The sequence below is a fragment of the Apiotrichum porosum genome, assembly GCF_003942205.1.
Source record: "Apiotrichum porosum strain DSM 27194 chromosome Unknown scaffold_14, whole genome shotgun sequence".
Taxonomy (NCBI): Eukaryota; Fungi; Basidiomycota; class Tremellomycetes; order Trichosporonales; family Trichosporonaceae; genus Apiotrichum; species Apiotrichum porosum.
Window position 1 is genome coordinate 240174 of NW_021167121.1, and position 22388 is coordinate 262561.

Here is a 22388-nt window from a genome sequence, read left to right on the forward strand (position 1 = left end):
TCCTCTCTTCTTCTCACACAACATCCTCTCAACCCATCGATGCCGGGCCAGTACGACCCCGTATCTACAGAGGAGCCAACCTACCCCCCAACATCCCCGGGGGGTGGAGGTGCCCTCGCGCTCGGTGCATCCCCGCGCCACTCGCTCGACTCTGTCGGTTCGGGATCCGACCTCGTCTATCGCGATATCGCAGAGGAGGATCCCTTTGAGGAGAAGAGCGGTTTCCGTGATGAAGAGCAGGACGAGGAGCCTGGATTCGTGGTTGAGCCGCGCAGGGTGAGTGCCATGTTGCTGACCAATGACTGGCATAGCAGCTCTAGCGCTGGTAGAGCGATAGCCATGACGAACCGTAGCTAACATACCAGCTCCGACCCCGTAAGCGTTCGCGCAAGATCCTCGCTGTCCTGATCTTCATCGTCGCCGGCGCGGCGGCCATTGGTGTGCTCGCGGCCTCGGGTTACTCTGCACCCTCGTTTGCAGTCAAGAGCGGCAATCGTCACATTACGATGGATCACGTCTTCAACGGCACCTTCAGCCCTCACTTCCAGTCGCACCAGTGGGTCGCGCAGGCCGACGACGGGACGTACAGCGAGATCGACCCCGAGGGCAACATTATCCTGCACAACGTGTTGAACAATGACTCGATTCTCCTCGTAGCCTCGAGCGACGTCGTTGACCCTCGTAGCGGTAACCGCATGGAGTGGGACTGGTGGCGCCTGTCGGCCGACATGGAGTATGTCATGTTCCGCACCGACTACCGCAAGCAGTGGCGCCACTCGAGCCACGGCAACTACTGGGTCCACCGTCTCAGTGACAAGGCGACGTTCCCGGTACACGAGCCGTCGCCTGCGGATGTGATGCCCTCCGTGACGCACGCCAGCTGGTCGCCCGTGTCCCACGCCATTGCCTACGTCTCGAACAATGACCTTTACGTCCTCACTGCCGCCCAGCTCGCTGCTGCCAGGCCCCGTGCCATCCGCGTGACGCATGACGGCTCGTCAGTTGTCTTCAACGGCGTCCCCGACTGGGTGTACGAGGAGGAAGTGTTCAGCACCGACTACGCCATGTGGTGGTCGCCGAATGCCGAGGAGGTCGCCTACCTGCGCAGCAACGAGAGCGAGGTGCCCGAGTTCAAGCTCCAGTACTATAACCCCAGCAGCGACGCGTTTTCTGTCAACCCATACCCGACTGAGGTGGACATGCGCTACCCTAAGCCTGGCACTGCCATGCCACGCGTCACCGTCCACACGTTCAGCCTCGCCAGCTACGCTGAGACTGGTGCGGTTGGTTCCAAGCGCGACCTGCACTGGGACGGCGAGCTTGCCGTGACGGACCGCATCATCACCGAGGTTGCGTGGGTCGCCGATGACGGCCTCATGATCAAGGAGATTGACCGTGCGGCGCGTTCTGGCAAGGTCGTCGTCTTCACTGCCGGCAAGTCGGAGGGCACGGTGGTCCGCACCCTCGGCAAGGACGGCGAGGAGGGCGACGATGGATGGATCGACCACGGCCAGGACGTCATCCCTGTCAAGTCTGGCGTTGGTGGTTACGTCGACATTGTTCCCAACGACGGCTACGACCACATTGCTCTCTTTTCGCCCATCACTGCCACCGAGCCCATTTGGCTGTCTAGCGGCGAGTGGGAGGTAGCCTCCATCTCGGGTATTGACCACGAGAAGGGCATCGTCTACTTTGTTGCTGCCAACCCGTCCATCGACCGTCACCTGTACTCTGTCGCCCTGCCGACCAAGGACAATCTCCAAGACTTTACGCCCGAACCTATTGCGCTCACCGACACGTCCCAGCCTGGATACTATGACGCGTTCTTCTCCCCTCAGGCTGGCTTCTACGGCCTGGCGTACCGCGGCCCCAACGTCCCCTGGCAGCGTCTCGTCCAGACGGGCGAGGACGGCATCAACATCATGCTGGAAGACAACGCCGAGCTCAACGCCACGCTGGCCGAGTTCCACCGTCCCATCGAGACGCGCTCGACGCTCCAGACGGACGAGTACGAGCTCAACATGATCGAGATCCTGCCTCCCAACATTGACACGTCGGGCCGCAAAAAGTACCCTCTGCTCATCCAGGTGTATGGCGGGCCATACTCGCAAATGGTGTCCAACGCGTTCAAGCGCGACTGGCACTCGTTCCTCGCCTGCGAGCAAAAGTACGTCATTGTGCGCATCGACGGCCGCGGCACAGGCTTCAAGGGCCGGGCACTGCGTAACCCCATCCGCGACGACCTGGGCCACTGGGAGGTCGAGGACCAGCTCGCGCTGGCCCGCGAACTCATCAAGCGCAAGTACATTGACCGCCAGCGCGTGGGTATCTGGGGCTGGAGCTATGGCGGGTACATGACGCTCAAGACGCTCGAGGCCGGTCACGACCTGTTCACGCTCGGCATGGCCGTCGCGCCTGTCACCGACTGGCGGTACTATGACTCGATCTACACGGAGCGATACATGAACACGCCCGAGGCCAACCCGGACGGATACGTGCGGTCTGCCGTCAACAACGTGACCAACTTTGCCGGCATCGACCTCCTCCTCGCGCACGGCACGGGCGACGACAATGTCCACTTCGCCAACATGGCCAGCTTGGTGGACAAGCTCACCCAGGACCAAGTGCGCGGATGGCGCATGAGGATGTTTACTGACAGGTGGGTATGATGCGGGACGCGGCTTTACCCAGGCTGTTTTGTGTGCTAACCGTGTCCCAGCTCACACTCGATCATGACCCGCGGCGCGAACCGGGAGCTGTACGAGTGGATGACGAGTTACCTCGAGGAGAAGTGGGGCCACGGGGGCAACATCCAACACTAGAGTCCATAAGAGAAATACAGGTGTTGAGGAGAGGAGAGGGAGGGAGTGAGAGAACGAGATTTGGGTTTGATACCCATTTATCCAACTTGTGAGATGCACCCAAGATTGTAACCACCTCTGTGGCCACGAGTTTGCAGAAAAGAACCCGATACATGAACATGCGAAAATGCCAAATACACACCCCTCCCTCTCCCTCTCCCTATCCCTCCCATCTATCTACACGGGGGACCTATCGTTCATGCCGTCCGTGAGCGGGATGGCCTCGTAGTCTTCTGCCGAAATGGTGATTGCCGGCCTGCCAAACCTGGCCAGCGGCGAGCGGTTAATGAGCGACGACAGCGCGGGGATGCGCTGCGCCGCGCCGACGACGCGGTGGCCAAACTCCTTGGCCGAGGCGATCGCCGCGTCCTTGCCGGCACGCGTCTCGGCCCAGCCGCGCGACAGGCCGCCGGCCTCGTAGTATTCCCCGGGGGCGATGGCGGTCGCGGGACGGCGCCACCACTGAGAAACAGCGTCAGTTCCTGTCAAAGTATACGGTAAAAAAAAACAAGCGGTGGAATACTCTACTCACCTTGAGGGTCAGACTGCTGCACACGACCGAGACGGAGCTGAAGGCCATGGCGAGCGCGGCCATCATGGGGTGCAGGTGGACCCCCCAGGGGAGGAACACGCCCATGGCGAGCGGGATCATGAGAATGTTGTAGCACGTGGCCCAGATGAGGTTTGCCTTGATCTTGGAGAAGATGGACCTGCCGAGATCGAGGGCGGCGACGACGTCGAGCAAGTCGGACCGCATGAGGACGACCTCGGCGGCCTCGATGGCGACAGACGTGCCGGACCCAAGGGCCATGCCGAGGGACGCAGCGACGAGGGCCGGAGAGTCGTTGATGCCGTCGCCGACCATGGCGACGCCGCCCTCGAGGCTCAGTTCACGCACAATCACGGCCTTGCCCTTGGGCGAGACGCCGGCATACACCTCGTCCTCGTCGATACCCACGGCGCGGGCCACGGCCTTGGCCGTCGCCTCGCTGTCGCCGGTGAGCATGGTGACCTTGATCCCCATGCCGCGGAGGGCGGCGACGGCCTGGGCGGACGTCGGCTTGGGGGTGTCGTTGAGGCCGAGAGCGAGGACGGGGATGGACTCGCCGTTACGCACGACGGCGACAAACACGACCGTGCATGCCGCTTCGCCTTGCTCGGCGTTGAACCGCTGCAGACGAGGGGGCAGGTTCGCAATGCCCTCGCCGCCTTTTTCGGCCAGGACGTACTCTGCCTTTCCGACGCGGACGCGTTCCTCGTGGCCGTGCAGCTTGACCAACGCCTCGATACCTTGGCCAGGGACCCCTTCGAATGCGACGACTTCGCCAGAGGGCGCGGGCAGGCCGGCGTCCGAGATCATTTCGCGGCCGTACGACGCGACGGCGACGGCGAGCGGGTGCTCGGAGCGCGACTCGGACAGGGACATGAGCGCGAGAACAGTGTGGCGCTGGAGTGGAGGTGCGGCGGTCGTCAGGCTCAGAGCCTGGGAACTGCTCAGGCCGGCTTCGGTGACGGGCACCTGGGCGGACGCCCAGCACAGGTCGGCAACGATCATCTTGCCAATGGTGACGGTACCCGTCTTGTCGAGGACAACGCGCTTGACGCCCTTGCACGCCTCGAGCGCGCGGCCGCCCTTGATGAGGATGCCGTTCTGGGCGCCGACACCGGTTCCGACCATGACAGCTGTCGGGGTCGAGAGACCCAGCGCGCAGGGGCAGGCGACAACCACGACGGAAATACACAGCTTGAGGCAGACGCCGACCTTGGACACGCCCGGTGCGTAGAATGCGGGGGGAAGGTGGCGTTTGAACATGGCGATGCTCATCCACGCAAAGAAGGTGAGCAAGGCCAGCGAGATGACAACGGGGACAAAGATACCGGCTACGCGGTCGGCAAAGTGCTGAATGGGGGCCTTGGACGTCTGCGCTTCCTCGACGAGCTTGACAATGTTGCTCAAGGTGGTGTCCGCACCGGCGCGGGTGACGCGGAAGGTAATGGTACCCAGGCCGTTGACGGTGCCGCCAACGACGTGCGAGTCGGGCGTCTTGGTGACGGTCAACGACTCGCCAGTGACCATGGACTCGTCGACGGCAGTGGATCCCGAGAGAACCACACCGTCTGCGGCAATCTTCTCTCCGGGGACAACAAGCACAATGTCGTCGACCTGGACGAGCTCGGTGGGGATCTTGCGCGTGGGCGCGCCGTCCGAGATGTGCTTGGGGTCGACGTAGATGGTCGCCGACGACGGCGTGAGCGACATCAAGTCGGTGAGGGCAGCCGACGTCTTGCCCTTTGCCAAGTTTTCAATGTATCGGCCGAGCGCCACGAACATGATGAGCATGGTCGACGTGTCGAAGAAGACCTGGGGCATGTAGTCTGGGTCCGAGGAGAACATGGCAAAGAACATTGCCAGGACAGAGTATGCAAACGCGGAACTGGTGCCCAGCACGACGAGAACGTCCATGGTGGCGGAACCGTGCTTGAGGCTCTTGTATGCGTTGATGTAGAATCCCTTGGCCAAGAAGCACTGGACAGGGATGGTGAGCAGCAGGCAGACCACCTGGCCGAGATAGATGCCGGTCCACAGCTTCCACTGTGTCCACCCCATAAAGGGGAGGTACATGTGCATCATACCAATGATGAAATTGGGTATGGCGAAGAAGGCCGACAGGACAAAGGTGCGCTGCCATTTACGCGTCTCGTGGTGCTTTTGCAAGCTGGCAAGCTGGGTAGCGTTGGCGTTGGATGCTGGCAAGAATGACAGCTGAGGGAAACGTTCGGCCAGGTGGTCGACCACGGCACGCAGCGATGTGAGGGTCGAGGTGTGCAGGAAGCTGAGCTGGTCGTAGGGGGGATCGAGGGAGACGTCTGTCACACCGGCCAACAACGCAGTCTCCTTGATGACGTCGGGTACGATGCTGTCGTCCGAGAGCCTGCAGAGAGTCAGCAACATTGTTCACTTTAAAGGACTGGGGTTACTCACCCATACACTGTGAGCTCCACTGCTGCCACCTCACTCTTGGCCACCACCTCTGCGTCAAACCCGACGTCCTCAATCTCAGAGGCGACCTTGCCGTCCGACCACGGCTCGCCCTTGCCGTCGACGTACTCGGCGTCGTACTCGACGACCGCACGCTCGGCCAGCAGCGAGACCTGGACAGAGAGGATACCGTCCATGTTTCCAATCTGGCCCTCGATGGCAGCGACGCACGCGCCGCAGGTCATGCCGCCAATACGCAGCTCGACGCGGTTACGGTTCAAGTTGTGCAGCTCTGCGTCGGCCTGGGCGTTGTGATGGCGCAGCAGTGCGGCGGCGCTCGATTCTCCCAACAGCGGCGCGTCGTCTTGCTCGCTTGTCACCTCTTTGGTCAACTGGAGGACCTTGTGGATAGGGCTGAGCAAGACCGAGGCAACGTCCGAGACGGACGAGGTGCGTCGCCGCCTGCCACTGTTACTTGTGAGGAGCGCTGGCATCGTGGATGTTGGGCGTGGGGGTGCGTGAGGTGTCGATCAAAGGTGGGGGCCGCGTGTGTTGTTGCTGTGGAGAGTGTAGAGAGACGTGAAGCAGGCGCGATCAGCAGCACGAGATGGATCGGTCGTTGCCGTCCGTCGCGAGGTCAACTTGGTGGGTGGGTCGTACCTTTTGCGCGCAGAGCACGACGAGGGCGGGTTCCAAGCGTAAAGTGCCGGGAGCGTGAAACGGGTGGAGGGCGGGAGACACGTCCCACAATGTAGGCCAGTAACGTGATATAGGCGAATGAACTCTGGTGCAGAGCGGCCCAAACCGTCTGGTGTGTTTCGAGGACGAGTGTGAGTATGCAAGCGCAAAACAGAGATGGCTATGCGGGGGCTTAGCAAGAAGAGATACGGATGCACCCCGTCGCTCACCGAAGTCGTCGCCCCTCTCGCCGCTGAACCGGCGCAGCCGCGCAGCGTGGGGGGGCTGCTGCATGGTTCCCAAAGGCGCGATTCAGTCTACATTTTGCTTCCGTCGGCCGATTTGCCACAGCTCACAGCCTGCACCAGCCATTTCTATCGCCCGTTTCGTCTGCTGATCTGCTGCATAACGCACAAGATGTTCTGTCTATGCAACTCTGGTCTGTACACGCATGCCGCAGAGATCTAACAGAGACAAAAACTATGTCTTGTGCCAGTATGCAGTGGAGTTGGGACCCCTCTGCTTTGCATCATGGCCACAGTTGGTCCCGTGGCGGTTAGGGACGTTTGCGCGCTGTCTTTGTAATCTGATAAGTGGGAAATTTGCTTCCACCCGCACGACAGACCCAGCATGCCAGTCATTCGTCTCTATCGGCCCCGATAACCCGCTGCACCTGTACTCTCGGCCAACCCAATCCATCTCGTGGCGTTGTCTGGGCAGGGCGGGCAACCGTTTTTCAACATTTTTTTTCTTCCATGACGCACATGCAGAAACAGAGTGAACAAGAAATAATACCAGACGTGCCCGGGCATGCCCCCGGGTCCCATTGGCCAACTCTGTGCCCGCGACGGAACTGACGGCTTTACTTGCCCCGGATCTGTTCCTCCGTGTACCAGTTAAGACCGAGGAGAGCTGCGCCATGCGTCAGTTGCTGTTTATTCTTTTCCGGGATCGCCGTCCATTTCCGACTGGAGGAACCATTGGGAGGAACAGGGCGGGGCGGGGCATGTACTCACAGGGCTCCTTGAGCGAGCTGTGCTGATAGCCGAGGACCGCGAGCTGTGTATCATGTCAGCAGTGTTCCTTACGCCCCGTTGTTGTTGTTGTTAAACGCCACTCACACCTCCGGCATCGGCGGCAAAGTGGTAGCCAGCCGTGATGGGCAGGTCGCACCAGCGGGCAATGAACGAGCGGGTGAAGTGGCCGTGACTGAAGATGATGACGTCCGAGTGCTCGACCTTTTCGGGCGAGTTGGACTCGGCAGTGGCCTGGGCGTGGATCTCGCGGATACGCGCAATGACGTGGTCGACGCGAGCGGTCATCTGCTCGGGGCTCTCACCGGGGGTCTCGCCGGGAGGGCAGCTGGGCACAAGTCAGCGGAGAAGCTCCACACGCGGCTGGCTGTTGGCACCGGCTTCGTTCCAGCTTTGTTCCAGCGCACGACTCACCCATCGGTCCAGATATCCCAGTTGGGCTTCTCCTTGCGAATGTCCTTTGTCAACATGCCCTCGTACTTGCCATAGTCCCACTCGGCGACCTCGGGGTCGGTGGTGACAACGCAGTTGGGGAGGGGGTTCTCGGCGAACATGAGCTGCGCGGTACGCTGAGCACGCTGGCGAGGGGAGACAAAGATGTGGCGGACTTGCTCCGGGTGGATCAGCTCTGGAGGAGGATACTGTCAGCTGGGCGGCTCGTATCTCCAGGAGGTTGCAGCTCATGTCACCAGGGTAGGGGGAGGGGAAGGTGTGCATGTTAAAGAGTATGCGAGGAAGACGGCAACTCACTGTCCTGGCCGACCATGCGCGGGCCCATCTCGCCGACCATACGCTCGCCGTTGGCGGTGAGGGGAATGTCGGTGGTACCAGTCTGGTGTAAGCTATAGCACAGGGTCGTAGCGTACGTGACGGCCTGCATGTCAGCTTATCCAAACATTAGTTTACAACGGCAAGCTCACCATTGAGGGACCACTCGGTCTCGCCTGCGGCTGTCAGCTAACGATTTCAAAGTGTAAGCTAACCATGGCGAATGAGGTAGACCCTAGGCATGCGACGGAGACCCATTGTTGTGATGTATAAATCTATTAGATGATGAGGGAAGGAGGCAAGGAGGCAAGGAAGATGACAACATGACCATCGTCACCATGCTCGGTGCACGGACCGGTGCATGCGGGCTGGCCGATGCCTGCCTCCGACCCGTACCGCCGGCAGCGGGGCGTGGAGGTAGCGGAATCAAATCCACGTGGGCGTCTATACTGGTTTGCAGCAAGCCTAACTGTGTTGCATGCCTAATTAATAGGCGTGCCTGTGAGGTTTATTAGGAAGAAGGTTAAATTCTAGAACAGGCCCCTCTTGCTCTCTTTCGATGTTGCTTTTCGGGAACGAAAATGACCCGGGGGGGTGTTCTCTTTAGCGCGAGGAAATGGGGGGGTCTGTGTGTATATACCGTAACTGGCAATAGGGGCCAAGAGGTTTGTACGTTGTGGCTAAAGCTTTCCGGGGTGTCTGGGTGCCTCTCGTTGCCCGTTATGAGCGTGTGTGTGCAGATCGCCGCTCTCTCTCTGGCGCCGGCCGGGGCTCTCTGGCGCTCTGGCGCTGTGGGCCCGCCAGGACGGGGGTGGTCTGTTGGACGGGCCCTTCTTTCCTGGATGGGTCCCTTATTTCCGCGCGTGGCGGTCTCATCGCTCTGGCGCTCTCTTGGCTGGCAACCGGGCTCTCGTCTTGGCTGCTGCCCCGGCTCTGGGCGGTGGGGGCGCCATCAAGGACACTGGCACACGGCACGGCTCATGCTTGTCGCTGCTATAGACGCTGCTAGACGCGTGAGGCCAGAGGCCACAGGACCAGCAGCATGGTTTGGTCCATGGGTCGTGCCCCTTTGGTGCGGCCTTGCGCGGCCCGCCCGCCTGTGGCCGCCTCTGCCCTCCCCCCCCACGGCTCGCCCGCCTTCTTCCCCTTTTGCAACAACCACCCTCGTTTCTTTTCATCCCAACCCCACCCAGTACACAGACACACACACCACAGACCAACACCATCACTCGACTCTCTTTCCACTCTTTTACACTCCTTCACCCTCATTTACACCTCCTCCATCCTCCCCCCTCTCGACCTCTCTCCGTCGACTGCGCACACCACCATCCTTTGGACGACACACTCGCTCTATTTGTTTGCACACCTCGCCTGCGCGCACACACACACACACAAACACGGACTTGACTAAACTCAAATTCGCTCAACCGCCAGCCAACCAACAATGAAGTACGCTGCCGCCCTTGTCCTCGCCGCCGTCGGCGCCAACGTGAGTCCGCCGCCTTTCGACCTCCATCGACTGCAAGAGCATTGAGAGCATGCCCGACAACGACCATTTGTGCGCGCTGCACGACGCACCAGCGTGCCGCGTCGCTAGAGGCGCAGGGAGGCGTTAGCGCACCGGGGGTGGTCGCGTGGCGTGGGCGGGAGAGAGGGAACAGCGAGAAAGCGGGTTCAACCTCCCCCCCTGTGTCATTCCTCAGCCTGTCTCACTCGTACGCGACAACACGTTCTGTGTCGTCCGCGCGAGTCACCGTGCCGTTTTGTCGTGTGCATGCGAGTCACAGGCTCGTCCTGGTCGCAACGCCCGCCCAGCGGTGTTGAGAAAGACCTCTGTGGGGATCCGCGGTGGCAAGCATACATGGACTTGGCACCAAGGACATGCACTCCCGCCAGCGCGCAGTTCAGGTTTGGTCACGATCAGACGCCATTAAGTGATGGTCCATGCGCACAATACGCTTGGGCCCATCACCGCGTCTCGTCTCGGCTACAACCTCCTTGCTCTTGCTTGCTCTCTTGCTCTTGTCCGCGATGTGTTACTATATGCCGTGATGGCGCGCAAATGCTGACATTGCTCAGGCCGCCTCGTCGCTTATCCCTTCGGGCATCTCGTCGGGCTGCTCGACCTTCCTGACCACCCTCGACACCAACTCGACTCTCCAGTCGTGCATCAACCCCCTGATCACTGCCACCTCGGCGTTCTCGCCCACCGCGAGCACCGCTGCCACCTCGGCCCAGGTCGACGCTGCCCTCAAGACCCTCTGTGTCTCGTCGTCGGGATGTGACGACGCCACTGTCCGCACTTGGCTCAACAACTTCTGGGGTGCGTGCACCACCGAGCTGCAGGCCGGCAACTCCAAGGTTCTCGAGCTCTACGACGTCCTTTACGTCTTCTCGCCCCTCCAGTCGGCCATCTGCTCCAAGGACTCGGGTACCGGCGCCTACTGTGTCAAGGAGATTGCCTCCAACACCACCACCTCGTCGTCGTCTTCGAACAAGGCCGTTTCCAACTCGACCAGCCTCGTTGCCCAGACCTCGGACCTGACCGCCGCCATCTCGGTCGCCAGCAGCTACCTCTCGCAGTACGTCACCTCGCTCAAGCGTCGTGTCGGCTTTGAGCGTGCCGCCACCTCCGACCTCGCCACGATCATCACCCCCAACGCCACCACCTACCAGTCGACCAACCTCCCCTTCCTCTTCCTCCAGCCCTCGATGGCCTCGTCCGCCCTCTGCACTCCTTGCACCCGTGAGATCTTCGTCTCGTACATCAAGTGGGAGTACAAGGCCCCTTACGGCCCCGGTCTCTCGTCGTCGCCCATCCTCGGCGGCCAGTCTGACCTTTGGTCCGCCATTGGCTCGACCTGTGGTTCGTCGTTTGTCTCGGCCATCAACGCCGAGGCCGGTGTCTCCACCGCCACCGCTTCGGGCGCTGGTCGCCAGGCCCTCCCCGCCTTTGGCGCCATTGTCGCCGGTGCCGTCGCCTTTATCATGGTCGCTTAAACAAACAAAGCGAGGTTTTAAAGGCGCCAGGAATCCCCCCGCCTGGTCGGCTCCTTTCGACAATGTATCTTTACCCTCTCTCTCATTTCCTCTCTTTACGGACTGTTTATTTCTTTCTTGGGAACTCTGTATCCAAGAGGTTCCCTATCTCTATCTTTCCTTCTTCGCTTTATACCCCCTTTGGCGCTGTCGGAATGAATGCCTATAACTCTCGCTTGTTTCTTTTTCTCGGACAGACATAATAAGAACGCCACAGAGCCGGTCGTCATTTCCTGTCCGTCAGAATGTCTCTGCATCGCCCGCATGCATGCCAGGAGCGTCACCATGTCCTCATGACGTGCAGGCGTTGGGAGAATGTGGGGCTCTGTACAGAACATGATCGATTGAGGCACAACCTGACGGGAACAGCGGTCCCCGCCCATTAGGTCGTGAAAGGAAGACGCCGCCCCGCACCTGCCAAATCGAGCCTCCGCGCCCTCTAATACACCCAACTACAGCTCATCTTCATTCCTCCTTTCCGTCCCATCCTCTTGCTCTTTTACCCTCCACCATTCGGCGTCCAACCTTCCTCGGCATCCTCGCCGCGCTCTCCCTTGCGGCCCTACTGTACACCTACCTCTCTTCGTCGTTCACCTTCTCTCGCACCACCGCGACGACTGTGAAGACCTCCCCCCAGGCCAACACTCGTCCTCTTCCTCCTTCCCAAGCCAACCTCCAGCCCCAGCCCGTCAGCATGGCCAGCGCTCCGCTCAAGCACCTCAAGATCATGCCCAAGGAGGCCCACACCGCCACCGTCATCTTCCTCCACGTGAGTCAAGAGTCCAGCTGGTCAAGGCTTCTTCTCAGTAGCAGCTGGCTGGGTGCGCGCAACCCGTACGTGTCCTTTGTTGCTGACGGACGTGCTAGGGACTCGGTGACAGCGGTACGTGCTGATAAAGATGCGGCGTGCGTGCGGTGTTTGTTTGCTGACGCATCCCTTCCCTCGTGCCCTTGCGCTATTCACGGCCACGCTTCACTCTCGACTTGTATCTCGCGATTCTCTGACTCGCTGACGGCCTGACCCCACGCTGCGCCTCCGCCTCGTCCGTGCTTGCTGACATTTTGACGACTACGCTACCGCCATTGTACATCTCACCACACAGGCCACGGATGGCTCCCCGTCGCCAAGATGCTGTGGCACTCGCTGCCCAACGTCAAGTGGGTGCTTCCTCACGCGCCCAGCATCCCCATCACCCTCAACGGCGGTGAGTACGCGCACGGCTGAGAATGGACCGTCATCGACTACTTTGTCCATTGCCCTCCTCTCCCCTCGTCTCCGCTTTGCTGACAGCCCTCTCTCAGGCATGCGCATGCCCGGCTGGTTTGACATCTTCACGCTGGACCGCTCCGTCTCCCCGCGTCCCGAGGACGAGGCCGGCATGCTCGCCGCCGTCGCTGCCGTCGACGCGCTCATCCAGGCCGAGGTCGACGCCGGTATCCCCGAGGACCGTATTGTCCTTGGCGGCTTTTCGCAAGGTGGTGCCATCTCGGCGCTGACTGCGTTGACGACGAAGCGCAAGCTTGGTGGTTACGTGTCGCTCTCGACGTGGGTGCCCCTCGCGCACAAGGTCGGCGACATGGCAAACAAGGACGCAAAGGACGCAGCGTACTTCTGGGGCCATGGAAAGGACGACCAGGTCGTGCAGTACAAGTGTGAGTGTCGGTGTAAAGTGTCTTTGGGAGTGAGAGGGGGGAGGGGGGGGGGGGGGGGGGGCAGGGAGCGCTGTTGGTTGGTTTAGACGCGAAGCGCAGAAGCTCTTCGGCGCCGCGCGCGGCGTAACACCGTCACCCAGCTGTCAGCATCGCATTCCAGCTGGAGGATATGCGGTTACTGTCTGTTACGACTTGCACCACAGTGTGGATCACGACTGTGGCTAGTGAGGAGAGGCGATGGCGGCCCTGTGTCCCAGCTGGGTGCAAGTCTATGCCACAGCTGGCGAAGGGATGTCGTGCCCATCTCAGCTGGGCCCAGCCAAGCGCACGACCGACTGGAAATGGGACGTTCTGTCGGTCCCATTCACATCGCCCCTTCCCTTCCTCACCAACCCGTCGCACACAACCCGCTCACACACAACCCACAGACGGCGTCGAGTCGGTCGAGCTGCTCCAGAAGCTCGGCTTCACCCGCCTCCCGGCAGGAACGGCCTTTGCGCGCCCCGGTCTGCGCTTCGAGTCGTACCCGGGCATGGGCCACTCGTCGTGCGACAAGGAGATTGCCGACCTCCAGACCTGGCTCGCGGCTGCGCTCAAGTAGGCAGGACCCGGAGTCGACAACGGCAAGGACGGGGATGGGGACGGGGACGGGTTCGTGAGCCGGCTGTAGAATGGCACACCACCCACACCCATTCCTCTTGATACCCCTTGTTCCCCCCCCCATAGATAAAGCTCCCAGGGCGGTTCCCCTGGGCGCGGACAAGACAAATGCAGCGCTGTAACATGCCAACCGATGTGTGCTACCATATTCTACTAGTACCCTTCTACCTGTACTGCTCATCATATCAGAGAGGCTTCCCACCAAGCCCAAACCCCAACCAACTCTGTCCTCGGACCAGACCTGCGACCGCCAGAAACCGTCGTACCTCCCCGCTCTCGCACGCTGCGCTACTTCACACTGCCTCCACTCAGGCGGTGATGGCAGCCACACTCTCGCCCTCGGGTATCAGGCCGTCGGCCAGCATGCGCTCGAGCTTGCGCACCTCGTCGGCGGTGGACGCGCGCGTCAGGGCCTCGAGGACGCGCTTCTTCTCTTCGGGGGTCATGAGGCGGCCCTTGTCGCCTGCGGCCGCGCCGCGCGCCGCAGCCTTTGCAGCGGCCGACATGGCCGTGGTTCCCGGAACGGCCGACGACGAGGGGATGGACAGCTTGTTGGCGAGCTCGTTTGGCCGGCCGGTCTCGGCGTCGGTGAGCAGGCGGCGGGAGCGGTCGCGGACCTCGTCCTTGATCCGCTCATAGTCGAGCGTGTGCAGCTTGCCGCGCGCGACCTTGCACACTACAAACTCTTTGTAGTGCTCGTGCTCGGTCACGGGGTTGCCTCGCAACACGAGGTTTCGCAGGTTTGCCAAGTCGGCAAGAGGAAGCAAAGTGGCGAGAGACGAGATGGCGTTGTCTGTCAACACCAATGTGACCAAGTTGGGAATCTGGGTCGGCAGCGAGGGGGCAATGGACGAGATCTGGTTCTGGGCAGCGTGGATCGCTTGTAAACGCGTAGCGAGCGGAATGTTGCCCAGCACAGTGATCGAGTTGTCGGTGAGGTTGAGCGTGTCGTATGTGCCCTGGTGGCTCGCGAGGTTCTCAATCACGGGAATGGCAAGTCCTACGAGTAGGTGAGCAAGATAGTCAAGGCGCAAGGCTGCTCAAGGAAGACGCCGATACTCACCTCGCAAGTCGAGCTCACGCTCCTTGAGCGGGTTGAGGTGCTACATTCATCAGTACCGGTACACGCGCGCGCAGCCTCGAACAAGCCTTGTAGTACGAACCGACTGGGACCTGGACACAAACTGTAGACAGTCAGTACACAAGAACGGTAGTGGCACGCAATGGTGGCAGCATGTGTAACGTACCTCGGGAGTGAGCCTCATGATGCCAACTAGTTGATGGGTGGGTCGTTTGAGCTAGACAAGGGGTCCCGTGGATCGGGTTTTCAGAGGGCTTATGTCACGACACTGTATGCAGCTCGTGTGTTGTGGTGTCTAGAGCTTGCCTTGTGCGTCTGGGATGGCGGGAATGTCGTATGCTGCGGCCGGTGTATTTACTGTTGTTGCGTGTGTATAGCAACTTGAACATCACCCAGCTCCGGCAGGTGCCTCAGCCAACGGAGAACGGCGATACGGGCATGTGGCAGAATTGAAACATTAGGAAACGACATTAGCCCAATTAGGACATATAATCATAGCCTCCCACTCTAATGAACCCCCCTCAACATTTTAACGGGGTGGCGGATATAAAATGCTTTGCGTAATGCCTGTGGAGGCCCATGCTCATCACACGGGTGGGAGAAATTTGATCCCGCGTTGCCCTCCCTCCCCTTCTCTCCCCGCGCGCTCCCTGCCCACGAGACGCGACTTGTGGGCCCTGCGCGCGTGCACCTGCGGTGGTCGTCCCGTGTCCTCGCTGCCCGCTCCTGCCGTCGTCCCCTCTCGCACAGCGTGTCCTTCCACCTCGGCACCACCTCTCTCACACATCTCTCCATCCTCCCCCCTTCCTCTTCACCAACCTCCCCCTCTCCTCCCCATCCATCCCCCACACTCCCTCATCCCCAAATGGACGAGTCTTACGCCTACGAGCAGCCCTCCAACGGCGTCACCGAGCAGGTCGAGCAGGACGACATTGTCGACCAGCAGGAGCAGCACCAGGACGACGTCTACACCAATGGCGCGGCCACCAACGGCTCCGCCAACGGCCTCTCGGGCCTCAACGGCGGCGCTTCCCCCCAGCCAGCCGTGATCCGCAAGACCCTCGCGTCTTGGGTCGGCTTCTCCAACCTCCCCAACCAGGTTCACCGTCGCAGTGTCAGGTGAGCTGCATGAGCGCGCTGCAAGAGAATGCGCGCGCGCGGGCCACCAAAGTGGCTCGGGGGTGGGTGGGCGGGCACATTTCCCTCGCGACGCGCGACACATGTCGTGTGTCCTTTTGCGCGTGCAATGTGTGTGCACCACCGCAATCCCCCGCTTCGCACCCCCATCAACCATCATGTATACTGACCACCATTTCCCCTCACAGGCGCGGCTTCCAGTTTGTTGCCATGGTTGTCGGTGCGTTGTCCGAGTGTTCCGCCTCTTTCTGGGAGCGGACCGCGCACATGGTGGCCCGTGCTGACCCTTTGCAGGCGAGTCCGGCCTCGGCAAGTCTACTCTCATCAACACCATTTTCGAGACCACCCTCTCGCCCCCCAAGGTCGTGCCCGAGCCCGGAACCGACCGTGGCAAGACGGTCGAGATCCAGAGCACTGCTGCTGGTGAGTGCAAGGGAGCTGAGCTCTCTCAGTGGTCTGGGGATGGTTGCCATACGCGGTATAGTGCCAGGAACGCCAACCTGCGCCGCCGCCAATGCGCTGTCGTGTCATGGACCGCTGCTGTGGTGTCTGCGTAAAACGTGAAACTGACTCGCCGCCCGCAGAGATTGAGGAGAACGGTGTCCGCCTCAAGCTCACTGTCGTTGACACCCCCGGTTTCGGCGACTTTGTCAACAATGACGACTGCTGGAAGCCCATTCTCGACAACATTGAGGCCCGCTACGACGCGTACCTGGAGCAGGAGAACCGTGTCAACCGCCTCAAGATGGTCGACAACCGTGTCCACGCGTGCATCTACTTTATCCAGCCCACTGGCCACGCCCTCAAGCCCATTGACATTGAGTTTATGAAGCGCCTCCACACCAAGGTCAACCTCATCCCCGTCATTGCCAAGGCCGACACCCTTACCGAGGAGGAGGTCGAGCTCTTCAAGCGCCGTGTCCTCGCCGACATTGAGCACCACGAGATCAACATCTTCAGCCCCCCCATGTACGACCGCGACGACGACGAGACTGCGCAGGAGAACGAGGAGATTATCCGCAAGATCCCCTTCGCCGTCGTCGGCTCGGACCAGGTCGTCAAGGCCCCCGACGGACGCAACGTTCGCGGCCGTTCGTACCCGTGGGGTGTCATCGAGGTCGACAACGAGCAGCACTGTGACTTTGTCAAGCTCCGCCAGATGCTCGTCCGCACCCACATGGAGGAGCTCCGCGAGAAGACCAACGACGTGCTGTACGAGGACTACCGGTCCGAGAAGCTCCGCGCCATGGGTGTCACCCAGGACGAGAGCGTCTTCAAGGAGACCAACCCTGCCGCCAAGCAGGCCGAGGAGCGCAAGAGGCACGACGAGAAGCTCGCCAAGATGGAGGCCGAGATGAAGATGGTCTTCCAGCAGAAGGTGCAGGAGAAGGAGCAGAAGCTCAAGCAGTCCGAGGAGGAGCTGTACGCCCGCCACCGCGAGATGAAGGAGGCCCTCGAGAAGCAGCGTCTCGAGCTCGACGACAAGAAGAGGCGCATCGAGAGCGGCCGTCCGCTCACGCCCGAGAAGGGCTCGGTACGTTACAGCAAACGTGGCGGAAAGGCAGCGGCGCTAACGTTGGTTTACAGAAAAAGCGGTTCGGCCTGGGCAAGTAAACCGCACACGGACCCACCCTAGTTTCCGTGCTCTAGTTTTCACTTCGTCTCTCTCCCGTCTGCTCCGTGTCCTCCCTCGTATCTTGTCCACCCTCCAGCGAGCGACTAGCGCTGGCCGTTGCCTCTCTTCCCTCTCTCTCTCTCGCTCTCTCTCTCTCAACCTCGCGCTCTCGAAACCAACCCTTTCCCGATTACCTATGATACCCCGGGCCCTTCCTGCGAACCAACACCCCACTCGCGCCTAACGACCCTCTTAACTCCCTCTTAACCTACCTATGAACTTGTCAGCGTAAGCGCGTCGCGCGGATTATCTGTCCGGCCAGCCTCCATACTGCGAGCCTGTCTGGCGGGCGTTGCGCGCACACGGAAATGCACATAACGTATGATTGCGACCGGGTTGCACAGTAGCAGTAGCAGGAGCAGAGCAGAAGCATCGCGAGCAGCGGGGGCCAGACACATTGAACCGCGCGGGATCGCGCGCGATACAGCATGTCTCGGTGCGTGGACGCGTGTCCTCGTAAACGCTTTGTGCCGTAAGTTTGGTGCCAATCACATGAAACGCTGCCCAGCTGCCACATTGGCACAGAAAACCCGAGATCCGAGAGCTTATTCCGCCGCCCCGCCGCCCGCGTGTTTCTGTTTCTGAGACGTACCACCAGTGCCGAGAGTGGCAATCAATGGGCGGGGCAGGGGCGGTGGGGGGTGGGGGGGTCAAGGGAACACGACGCGCTGCTCTTTGTGGCGACAGCCCCTCTCCCGCTGCCCCTTCCCCCTGCCTGTACCAACATTACACGCTGTACGATGCACGAGGCAATTCAACTCGCGCGAGCTACTCGACATTCGCCTCTGGCCACTGGCCACTGGTGCATGGAACACGTCCACTGCATGGATGACATGGTACATAGTTACAAAAATAAGGACATCCCGGTGTGGTGTGTGAGTGTGGGTCTATTATACAAACGTATGTAGGTGGCGAGCATGGTGCTGGATGAGTGACTGGTACTGGTGTGAAGGGAAGGGCATCTACTCGTCGTCCTCCTCGTAGTCGGCCTTGTCATCGTACTTTTCATCTGTGATGGTGTCAGCTGTTGGCCCAGGATTTCGTGGCGGACAGTGTAGCTCACTGTAGTAGCCCTCATCGCCATCGTCCGACTTGTCGTCGTCGCCCATGCTCTGCAAGCCAGCGTACTGGCTCGCGCGCGGGAGGGCCATGCTGCCGCTGCCGAGCTTGCGGATGGCGTCCATGTTGATACGACTGGAAAACTTCTTTTGCGTGGCAAACGAGTCGATGGCGTCGCGAGCCGACGGGAAGGGTCCCTTGCGCGCCGGGCCGGCGCCCGTACGGCGCTTCTTCGACTTGGGCTTGTTGGGATCGATGCCGTGGGCGCGGTTGTAGGCCGCCTTCTTCTCCTGGCGCTCCTTGTCCTCTTCGAGCCACTTGCCGTTGTGCGACAGCCACATGCGGGCGCGGGCCTGGCGCTCGTCGTCGTCCATCACCCAGTACATGTCGAGCTCGTCGTCGTCGAGGTCCTCAAACTGCGACTCGTGGTGGTGCTTGGCAAACCACTCGCGCTCGTGGTGAGCCCACTCGACGCGGCGCATCTCGCCAATGACCTCCTCGGCCGTGCGGCCTTGCAACCAGCGGTCGATACGGGCGTGCAGGGCAGGCTTGTTGCCGCCATAGAGCGCGTCCTGGTCGTGGAAGAAGTGCTCTTCAATGTACGCGTAGACGGCCTTCTTGTCGCTCCAGTCGGGCGGGGCAGGAATGTTGCGGAAGCCGCCAAAGACGGCTGGGTTGTCGTCGGCAGCGGTATCGTCCTCGTCTTCCTGGCCGTCCTCGTCGGCAATGGCTACAAGCTCCTCCTCATCGTCGTCGTCGTCGTCCTTGCCGTCGGCCTTGCGCATCGAAGAGAGCAGCTGACGCTTCTCTCGAGCACGGACAGCCTTGGCATCGGTCGAGTTGTCGCCAGCCTTCTGAATGTCGACCACGTAGTCTTCCTTGGACAGAGGATCCATGGTCTCGTCCTCGCCGTCCTCGCCCGCCACACCATCCTCACCGTCAACGTCGTCGGCAGCGTCCTGGAGTGCATTGTCCGCCTTGCGCTTCTGGCGTTTGGGCGTGGGAGTAGCGTTTTCGGCCGCCTCGGCACCGGCAGTCTCTTCACGCTCGCGCTTGATGCGCTCCTTTTCCAGCCTCTCCTTCTCCTTCTTCATAATAGGAGGCAGTTCGGCCTGGTCGGGAGTTTCCAGATCGGCATCGGTGAGCGACCGCCACTCCTCGACAGTCTTGGTGGCCGCGGCAGTCTGCGCAAACTCGACGAGACGCTTCTTGATCGTCAAAGGAGACACCTTGACGACCTGGGCGACTTCTTCTGGTGTGCGGAGGAAGTCGCTCATGCGGGCGGCAATGACCAAACAAGCGCCACAAATACCAGCCGGGCGACGTCCAGACGTCATCCAGTCGGCCTTGAAGCGCTTCACCAGACGTGAGGCGTCGCGAGCAACCACGCTGGCCTGGTTGCCAAAGTCGAGGCGGTTGGCGAAACGAATGTTGTACACGGCCGGGTCAATCTCGGGAAGAATCTGGTCAAGGTTGAGAGCGGAGCGGAGCTTGAGATAAGTGGCACCGAGCTCGTAAACATTGATCTGGGGTGGGGCGGTTAGCTATGTGTTCCACGGTTCTAGGCCAACTCACTTGAAGACGCTCGGAAAAGTCGATGAGCATGAGCGCATCCTTTTCAAAACGCGAGAAGAGGTAGATGCACGAAGCGACTACGTAGTCTGTGCGGCGACCACGGTTGAACTTGTTGTCGACGGCGAGCGAGTAGAAACGCTGGGCACCACGCTGGACCGAAGGGAGAATACCCATTTGCGAGCAGATGAGCTGGATACGCTTGCGACCTGTGTAGATTCTGTTAGCGAGACAGTACAAGGGGCTTTGGTTTGCCCAAAGGGGGGCGCACCTTCCTCCTTGATGTGTTCAACCGACGCTCCGTTGCCGCGAATGCCACCGGCTACATTGTCAGCTTGGATCAAGACCAGCATAGCCAAACATACTGGAGCCGTGCGAGACAAAGGTTCCCTGTACATGGACACGGCCACCCGAGCCCTCGGCAAAGCCAATCTCGGAGACGAGAATGCCCTGTTCGAGTTCGAGACCACAGTTCTGGCACCTGCGCAGTCAGTAATAGCTCATGCTCGTCGTTCAAAGAACTACGTACACAGCGTTACCGGCCGAGTAGTCGGTCTTGATGTCGCTCGACTTGCATCCTGGACAGACGCGCTGGGGAGGTTAGTTGCGTGGAGGTGGAGGGGGGCTGGACCAAGACACTCACGGGAGGTGCCATGGTGACGGAGGGAGTAGGGTGGCAAGGAGAGGCAGTGACGACGAGGAGGTGGGGGAGGGGGGCAAAAAGGAGGAAGACGGGGGTGGCGAGTGAGTGCTACCCGTGCGGTGTAGCTATCGCAGGGGAGCTAGCGGTGGCCAGGAGGGGTTCTGTAGGTGATAGCAGTCGCGGTGGACCGGATGGGTGGTGGATGGGATATGGGAGTGGACCAAGGGGACTTTGAATTTTAAACAACGGAGGGAGCGAGGGAGGATGTGTGGGAGTCGAACACTGGTGGACTGAACGCGGGAGCAAATAGCCAGCCCCCTCGCACCAGACGGCGGGGGCGCTATCCATTAGGCGAGTGTAGGACTACGCAAATCGGGCGAATTACGGATCGGCGCAAATCCCCCTTCTTTTAAAGGCCCGGGGTACTAATGCATTATTAGAAAATGCGTCCTCAGCCCTAATGAGGCGTGGTCTCTCAAGAATTGGAATACAACTGCGCCTCGGGTCGTCTGATCGCTTGGTCGCTTGCGAGACCGAGAATGGCCGCTGCTTCACAAGAAGCGAGCCGCTCAAGGTCATATAAGGGGGACAGGCCCCTTGTGGGAAACCATGCAGCCTGGTCGCTTGCGTCGAGGAGAGCAACCAGGTGGAAGGGCGTTAGGACGTCGGGGTTGGGAACGGCGTTGGACAGGGAAGGTGTCAACTTGTTACATACATCATGGGCCATCATGACCTCTAGCCTCTATCTCTCGTCACTTGCGCTTCGTCCAAATCCTCCTCATCGTCCAGTCTCCCACTCGAGACCGTCGATACGACTGGACACATCCTGCATGACGCGCATCATGTCCTGGAGACTGAGTTCTCCGCGAGGAGCGACAGCGCCGACGGGGCGCCCAGGCTGGAGCTGGACGAGGTAGGGCTCAGACGAGTGGTCCACGTGCTTGTCATCGGTACCCAACACGCGTGTGATGGTCAGGTGAAGCGTGTGTTGCGTCTGGCCGGGGACGGGGATGTGGAAAAGGTGGCCATTACGCGAGTAGGTGTGAGAGTGCCTGTAGTGTCAGCTGAAGGTACATGCCCATTCAAGAGCTCACTTGAAACCCAGAGCCTCGACAAAGCTCTCAATGTCTTCACGCTGGCTCATACCAGCAACGTCGAGTCCGACATACGCCTGGGTGCGCATCTCCGAGTGCTCGCGGCCCGACAGTGGAGGCGAGACCCAGGCAAGGGAGTAGGCCCATCCTTCCGGACGGTCGGCGTTCTCGACGACTCCTGACCACCGGGGGTTGCCAATGGATACACGACGGCGACGACGGCGGCGTGCACGCAGGCGAAGTGTCCTGTTTTGGCCTGGGATGACGGGGTGCGTTGCGAGGTAGACGTCGTCACGGACTTGATAGCCTTCGGCGTGCAGTGCGAGGAGCGAGAGGCGGGACAGCATTAGGTCCAGCTGGTCTGCTGGTAACAGCGCGTAGAGCGACGGCAAGAGCTGTGCTTGCGACGCCATGGTGGGTGAGATGAAAGCGTTTGTTGTTGATGAGACGTGAA

The 22388-nt window shown here is 60.7% G+C and overlaps 9 protein-coding genes across 9 annotated transcripts; 4 read left to right on the forward strand and 5 right to left on the reverse strand.

The window, feature by feature from the left end:
- Positions 1–39: 39 nt before the first annotated feature.
- EHS24_002865 (uncharacterized protein) lies at positions 40–2822 on the forward strand (the record flags this gene model as incomplete). The annotated part of the gene is made up of 3 exons (XM_028618585.1): positions 40–276; positions 366–2659; positions 2720–2822. 3 exons carry the CDS (start codon positions 40–42, stop codon positions 2820–2822), a joined length of 2634 nt encoding a protein of 877 aa, XP_028472952.1.
- Positions 2823–3038: 216 nt separating this feature from the next.
- On the reverse strand, positions 3039–6335 carry EHS24_002866 (uncharacterized protein; the record flags this gene model as incomplete). The annotated part of the gene is made up of 3 exons (XM_028618586.1): positions 3039–3323; positions 3394–5794; positions 5845–6335. 3 exons carry the CDS (start codon positions 6333–6335, stop codon positions 3039–3041), a joined length of 3177 nt encoding a protein of 1058 aa, XP_028472953.1.
- Positions 6336–7381: 1046 nt separating this feature from the next.
- EHS24_002867 (uncharacterized protein) lies at positions 7382–8579 on the reverse strand (the record flags this gene model as incomplete). Its single annotated transcript, XM_028618587.1, has 7 exons — positions 7382–7431; positions 7536–7578; positions 7641–7881; positions 7968–8181; positions 8304–8385; positions 8460–8497; positions 8537–8579. The coding sequence occupies 7 exons, from the start codon at positions 8577–8579 to the stop codon at positions 7382–7384; spliced, it is 711 nt and encodes a 236-aa protein (XP_028472954.1).
- Positions 8580–9765: 1186 nt separating this feature from the next.
- Positions 9766–11321, forward strand: EHS24_002868 (uncharacterized protein; the record flags this gene model as incomplete). The annotated part of the gene is made up of 2 exons (XM_028618588.1): positions 9766–9810; positions 10401–11321. 2 exons carry the CDS (start codon positions 9766–9768, stop codon positions 11319–11321), a joined length of 966 nt encoding a protein of 321 aa, XP_028472955.1.
- Positions 11322–12054: 733 nt separating this feature from the next.
- Positions 12055–13614, forward strand: EHS24_002869 (uncharacterized protein; the record flags this gene model as incomplete). The annotated part of the gene is made up of 5 exons (XM_028618589.1): positions 12055–12129; positions 12228–12243; positions 12464–12565; positions 12663–13013; positions 13442–13614. 5 exons carry the CDS (start codon positions 12055–12057, stop codon positions 13612–13614), a joined length of 717 nt encoding a protein of 238 aa, XP_028472956.1.
- A 367-nt stretch (positions 13615–13981) lies between these two features.
- On the reverse strand, positions 13982–14938 carry LEA1 (U2 snRNP complex subunit; the record flags this gene model as incomplete). Its single annotated transcript, XM_028618590.1, has 4 exons — positions 13982–14673; positions 14737–14776; positions 14837–14857; positions 14921–14938. 4 exons carry the CDS (start codon positions 14936–14938, stop codon positions 13982–13984), a joined length of 771 nt encoding a protein of 256 aa, XP_028472957.1.
- Positions 14939–15619: 681 nt separating this feature from the next.
- Positions 15620–17505, forward strand: EHS24_002871 (uncharacterized protein; the record flags this gene model as incomplete). The annotated part of the gene is made up of 5 exons (XM_028618591.1): positions 15620–15873; positions 16080–16111; positions 16186–16314; positions 16476–17425; positions 17479–17505. The coding sequence occupies 5 exons, from the start codon at positions 15620–15622 to the stop codon at positions 17503–17505; spliced, it is 1392 nt and encodes a 463-aa protein (XP_028472958.1).
- A 1023-nt stretch (positions 17506–18528) lies between these two features.
- On the reverse strand, positions 18529–20852 carry BRF1 (transcription factor TFIIIB subunit brf1; the record flags this gene model as incomplete). The annotated part of the gene is made up of 7 exons (XM_028618592.1): positions 18529–18575; positions 18630–20151; positions 20201–20406; positions 20469–20519; positions 20563–20678; positions 20727–20788; positions 20841–20852. 7 exons carry the CDS (start codon positions 20850–20852, stop codon positions 18529–18531), a joined length of 2016 nt encoding a protein of 671 aa, XP_028472959.1.
- Positions 20853–21618: 766 nt separating this feature from the next.
- EHS24_002873 (uncharacterized protein) lies at positions 21619–22347 on the reverse strand (the record flags this gene model as incomplete). Its single annotated transcript, XM_028618593.1, has 2 exons — positions 21619–21892; positions 21935–22347. 2 exons carry the CDS (start codon positions 22345–22347, stop codon positions 21619–21621), a joined length of 687 nt encoding a protein of 228 aa, XP_028472960.1.
- Between the last annotated feature and the right edge of the window lie 41 nt (positions 22348–22388).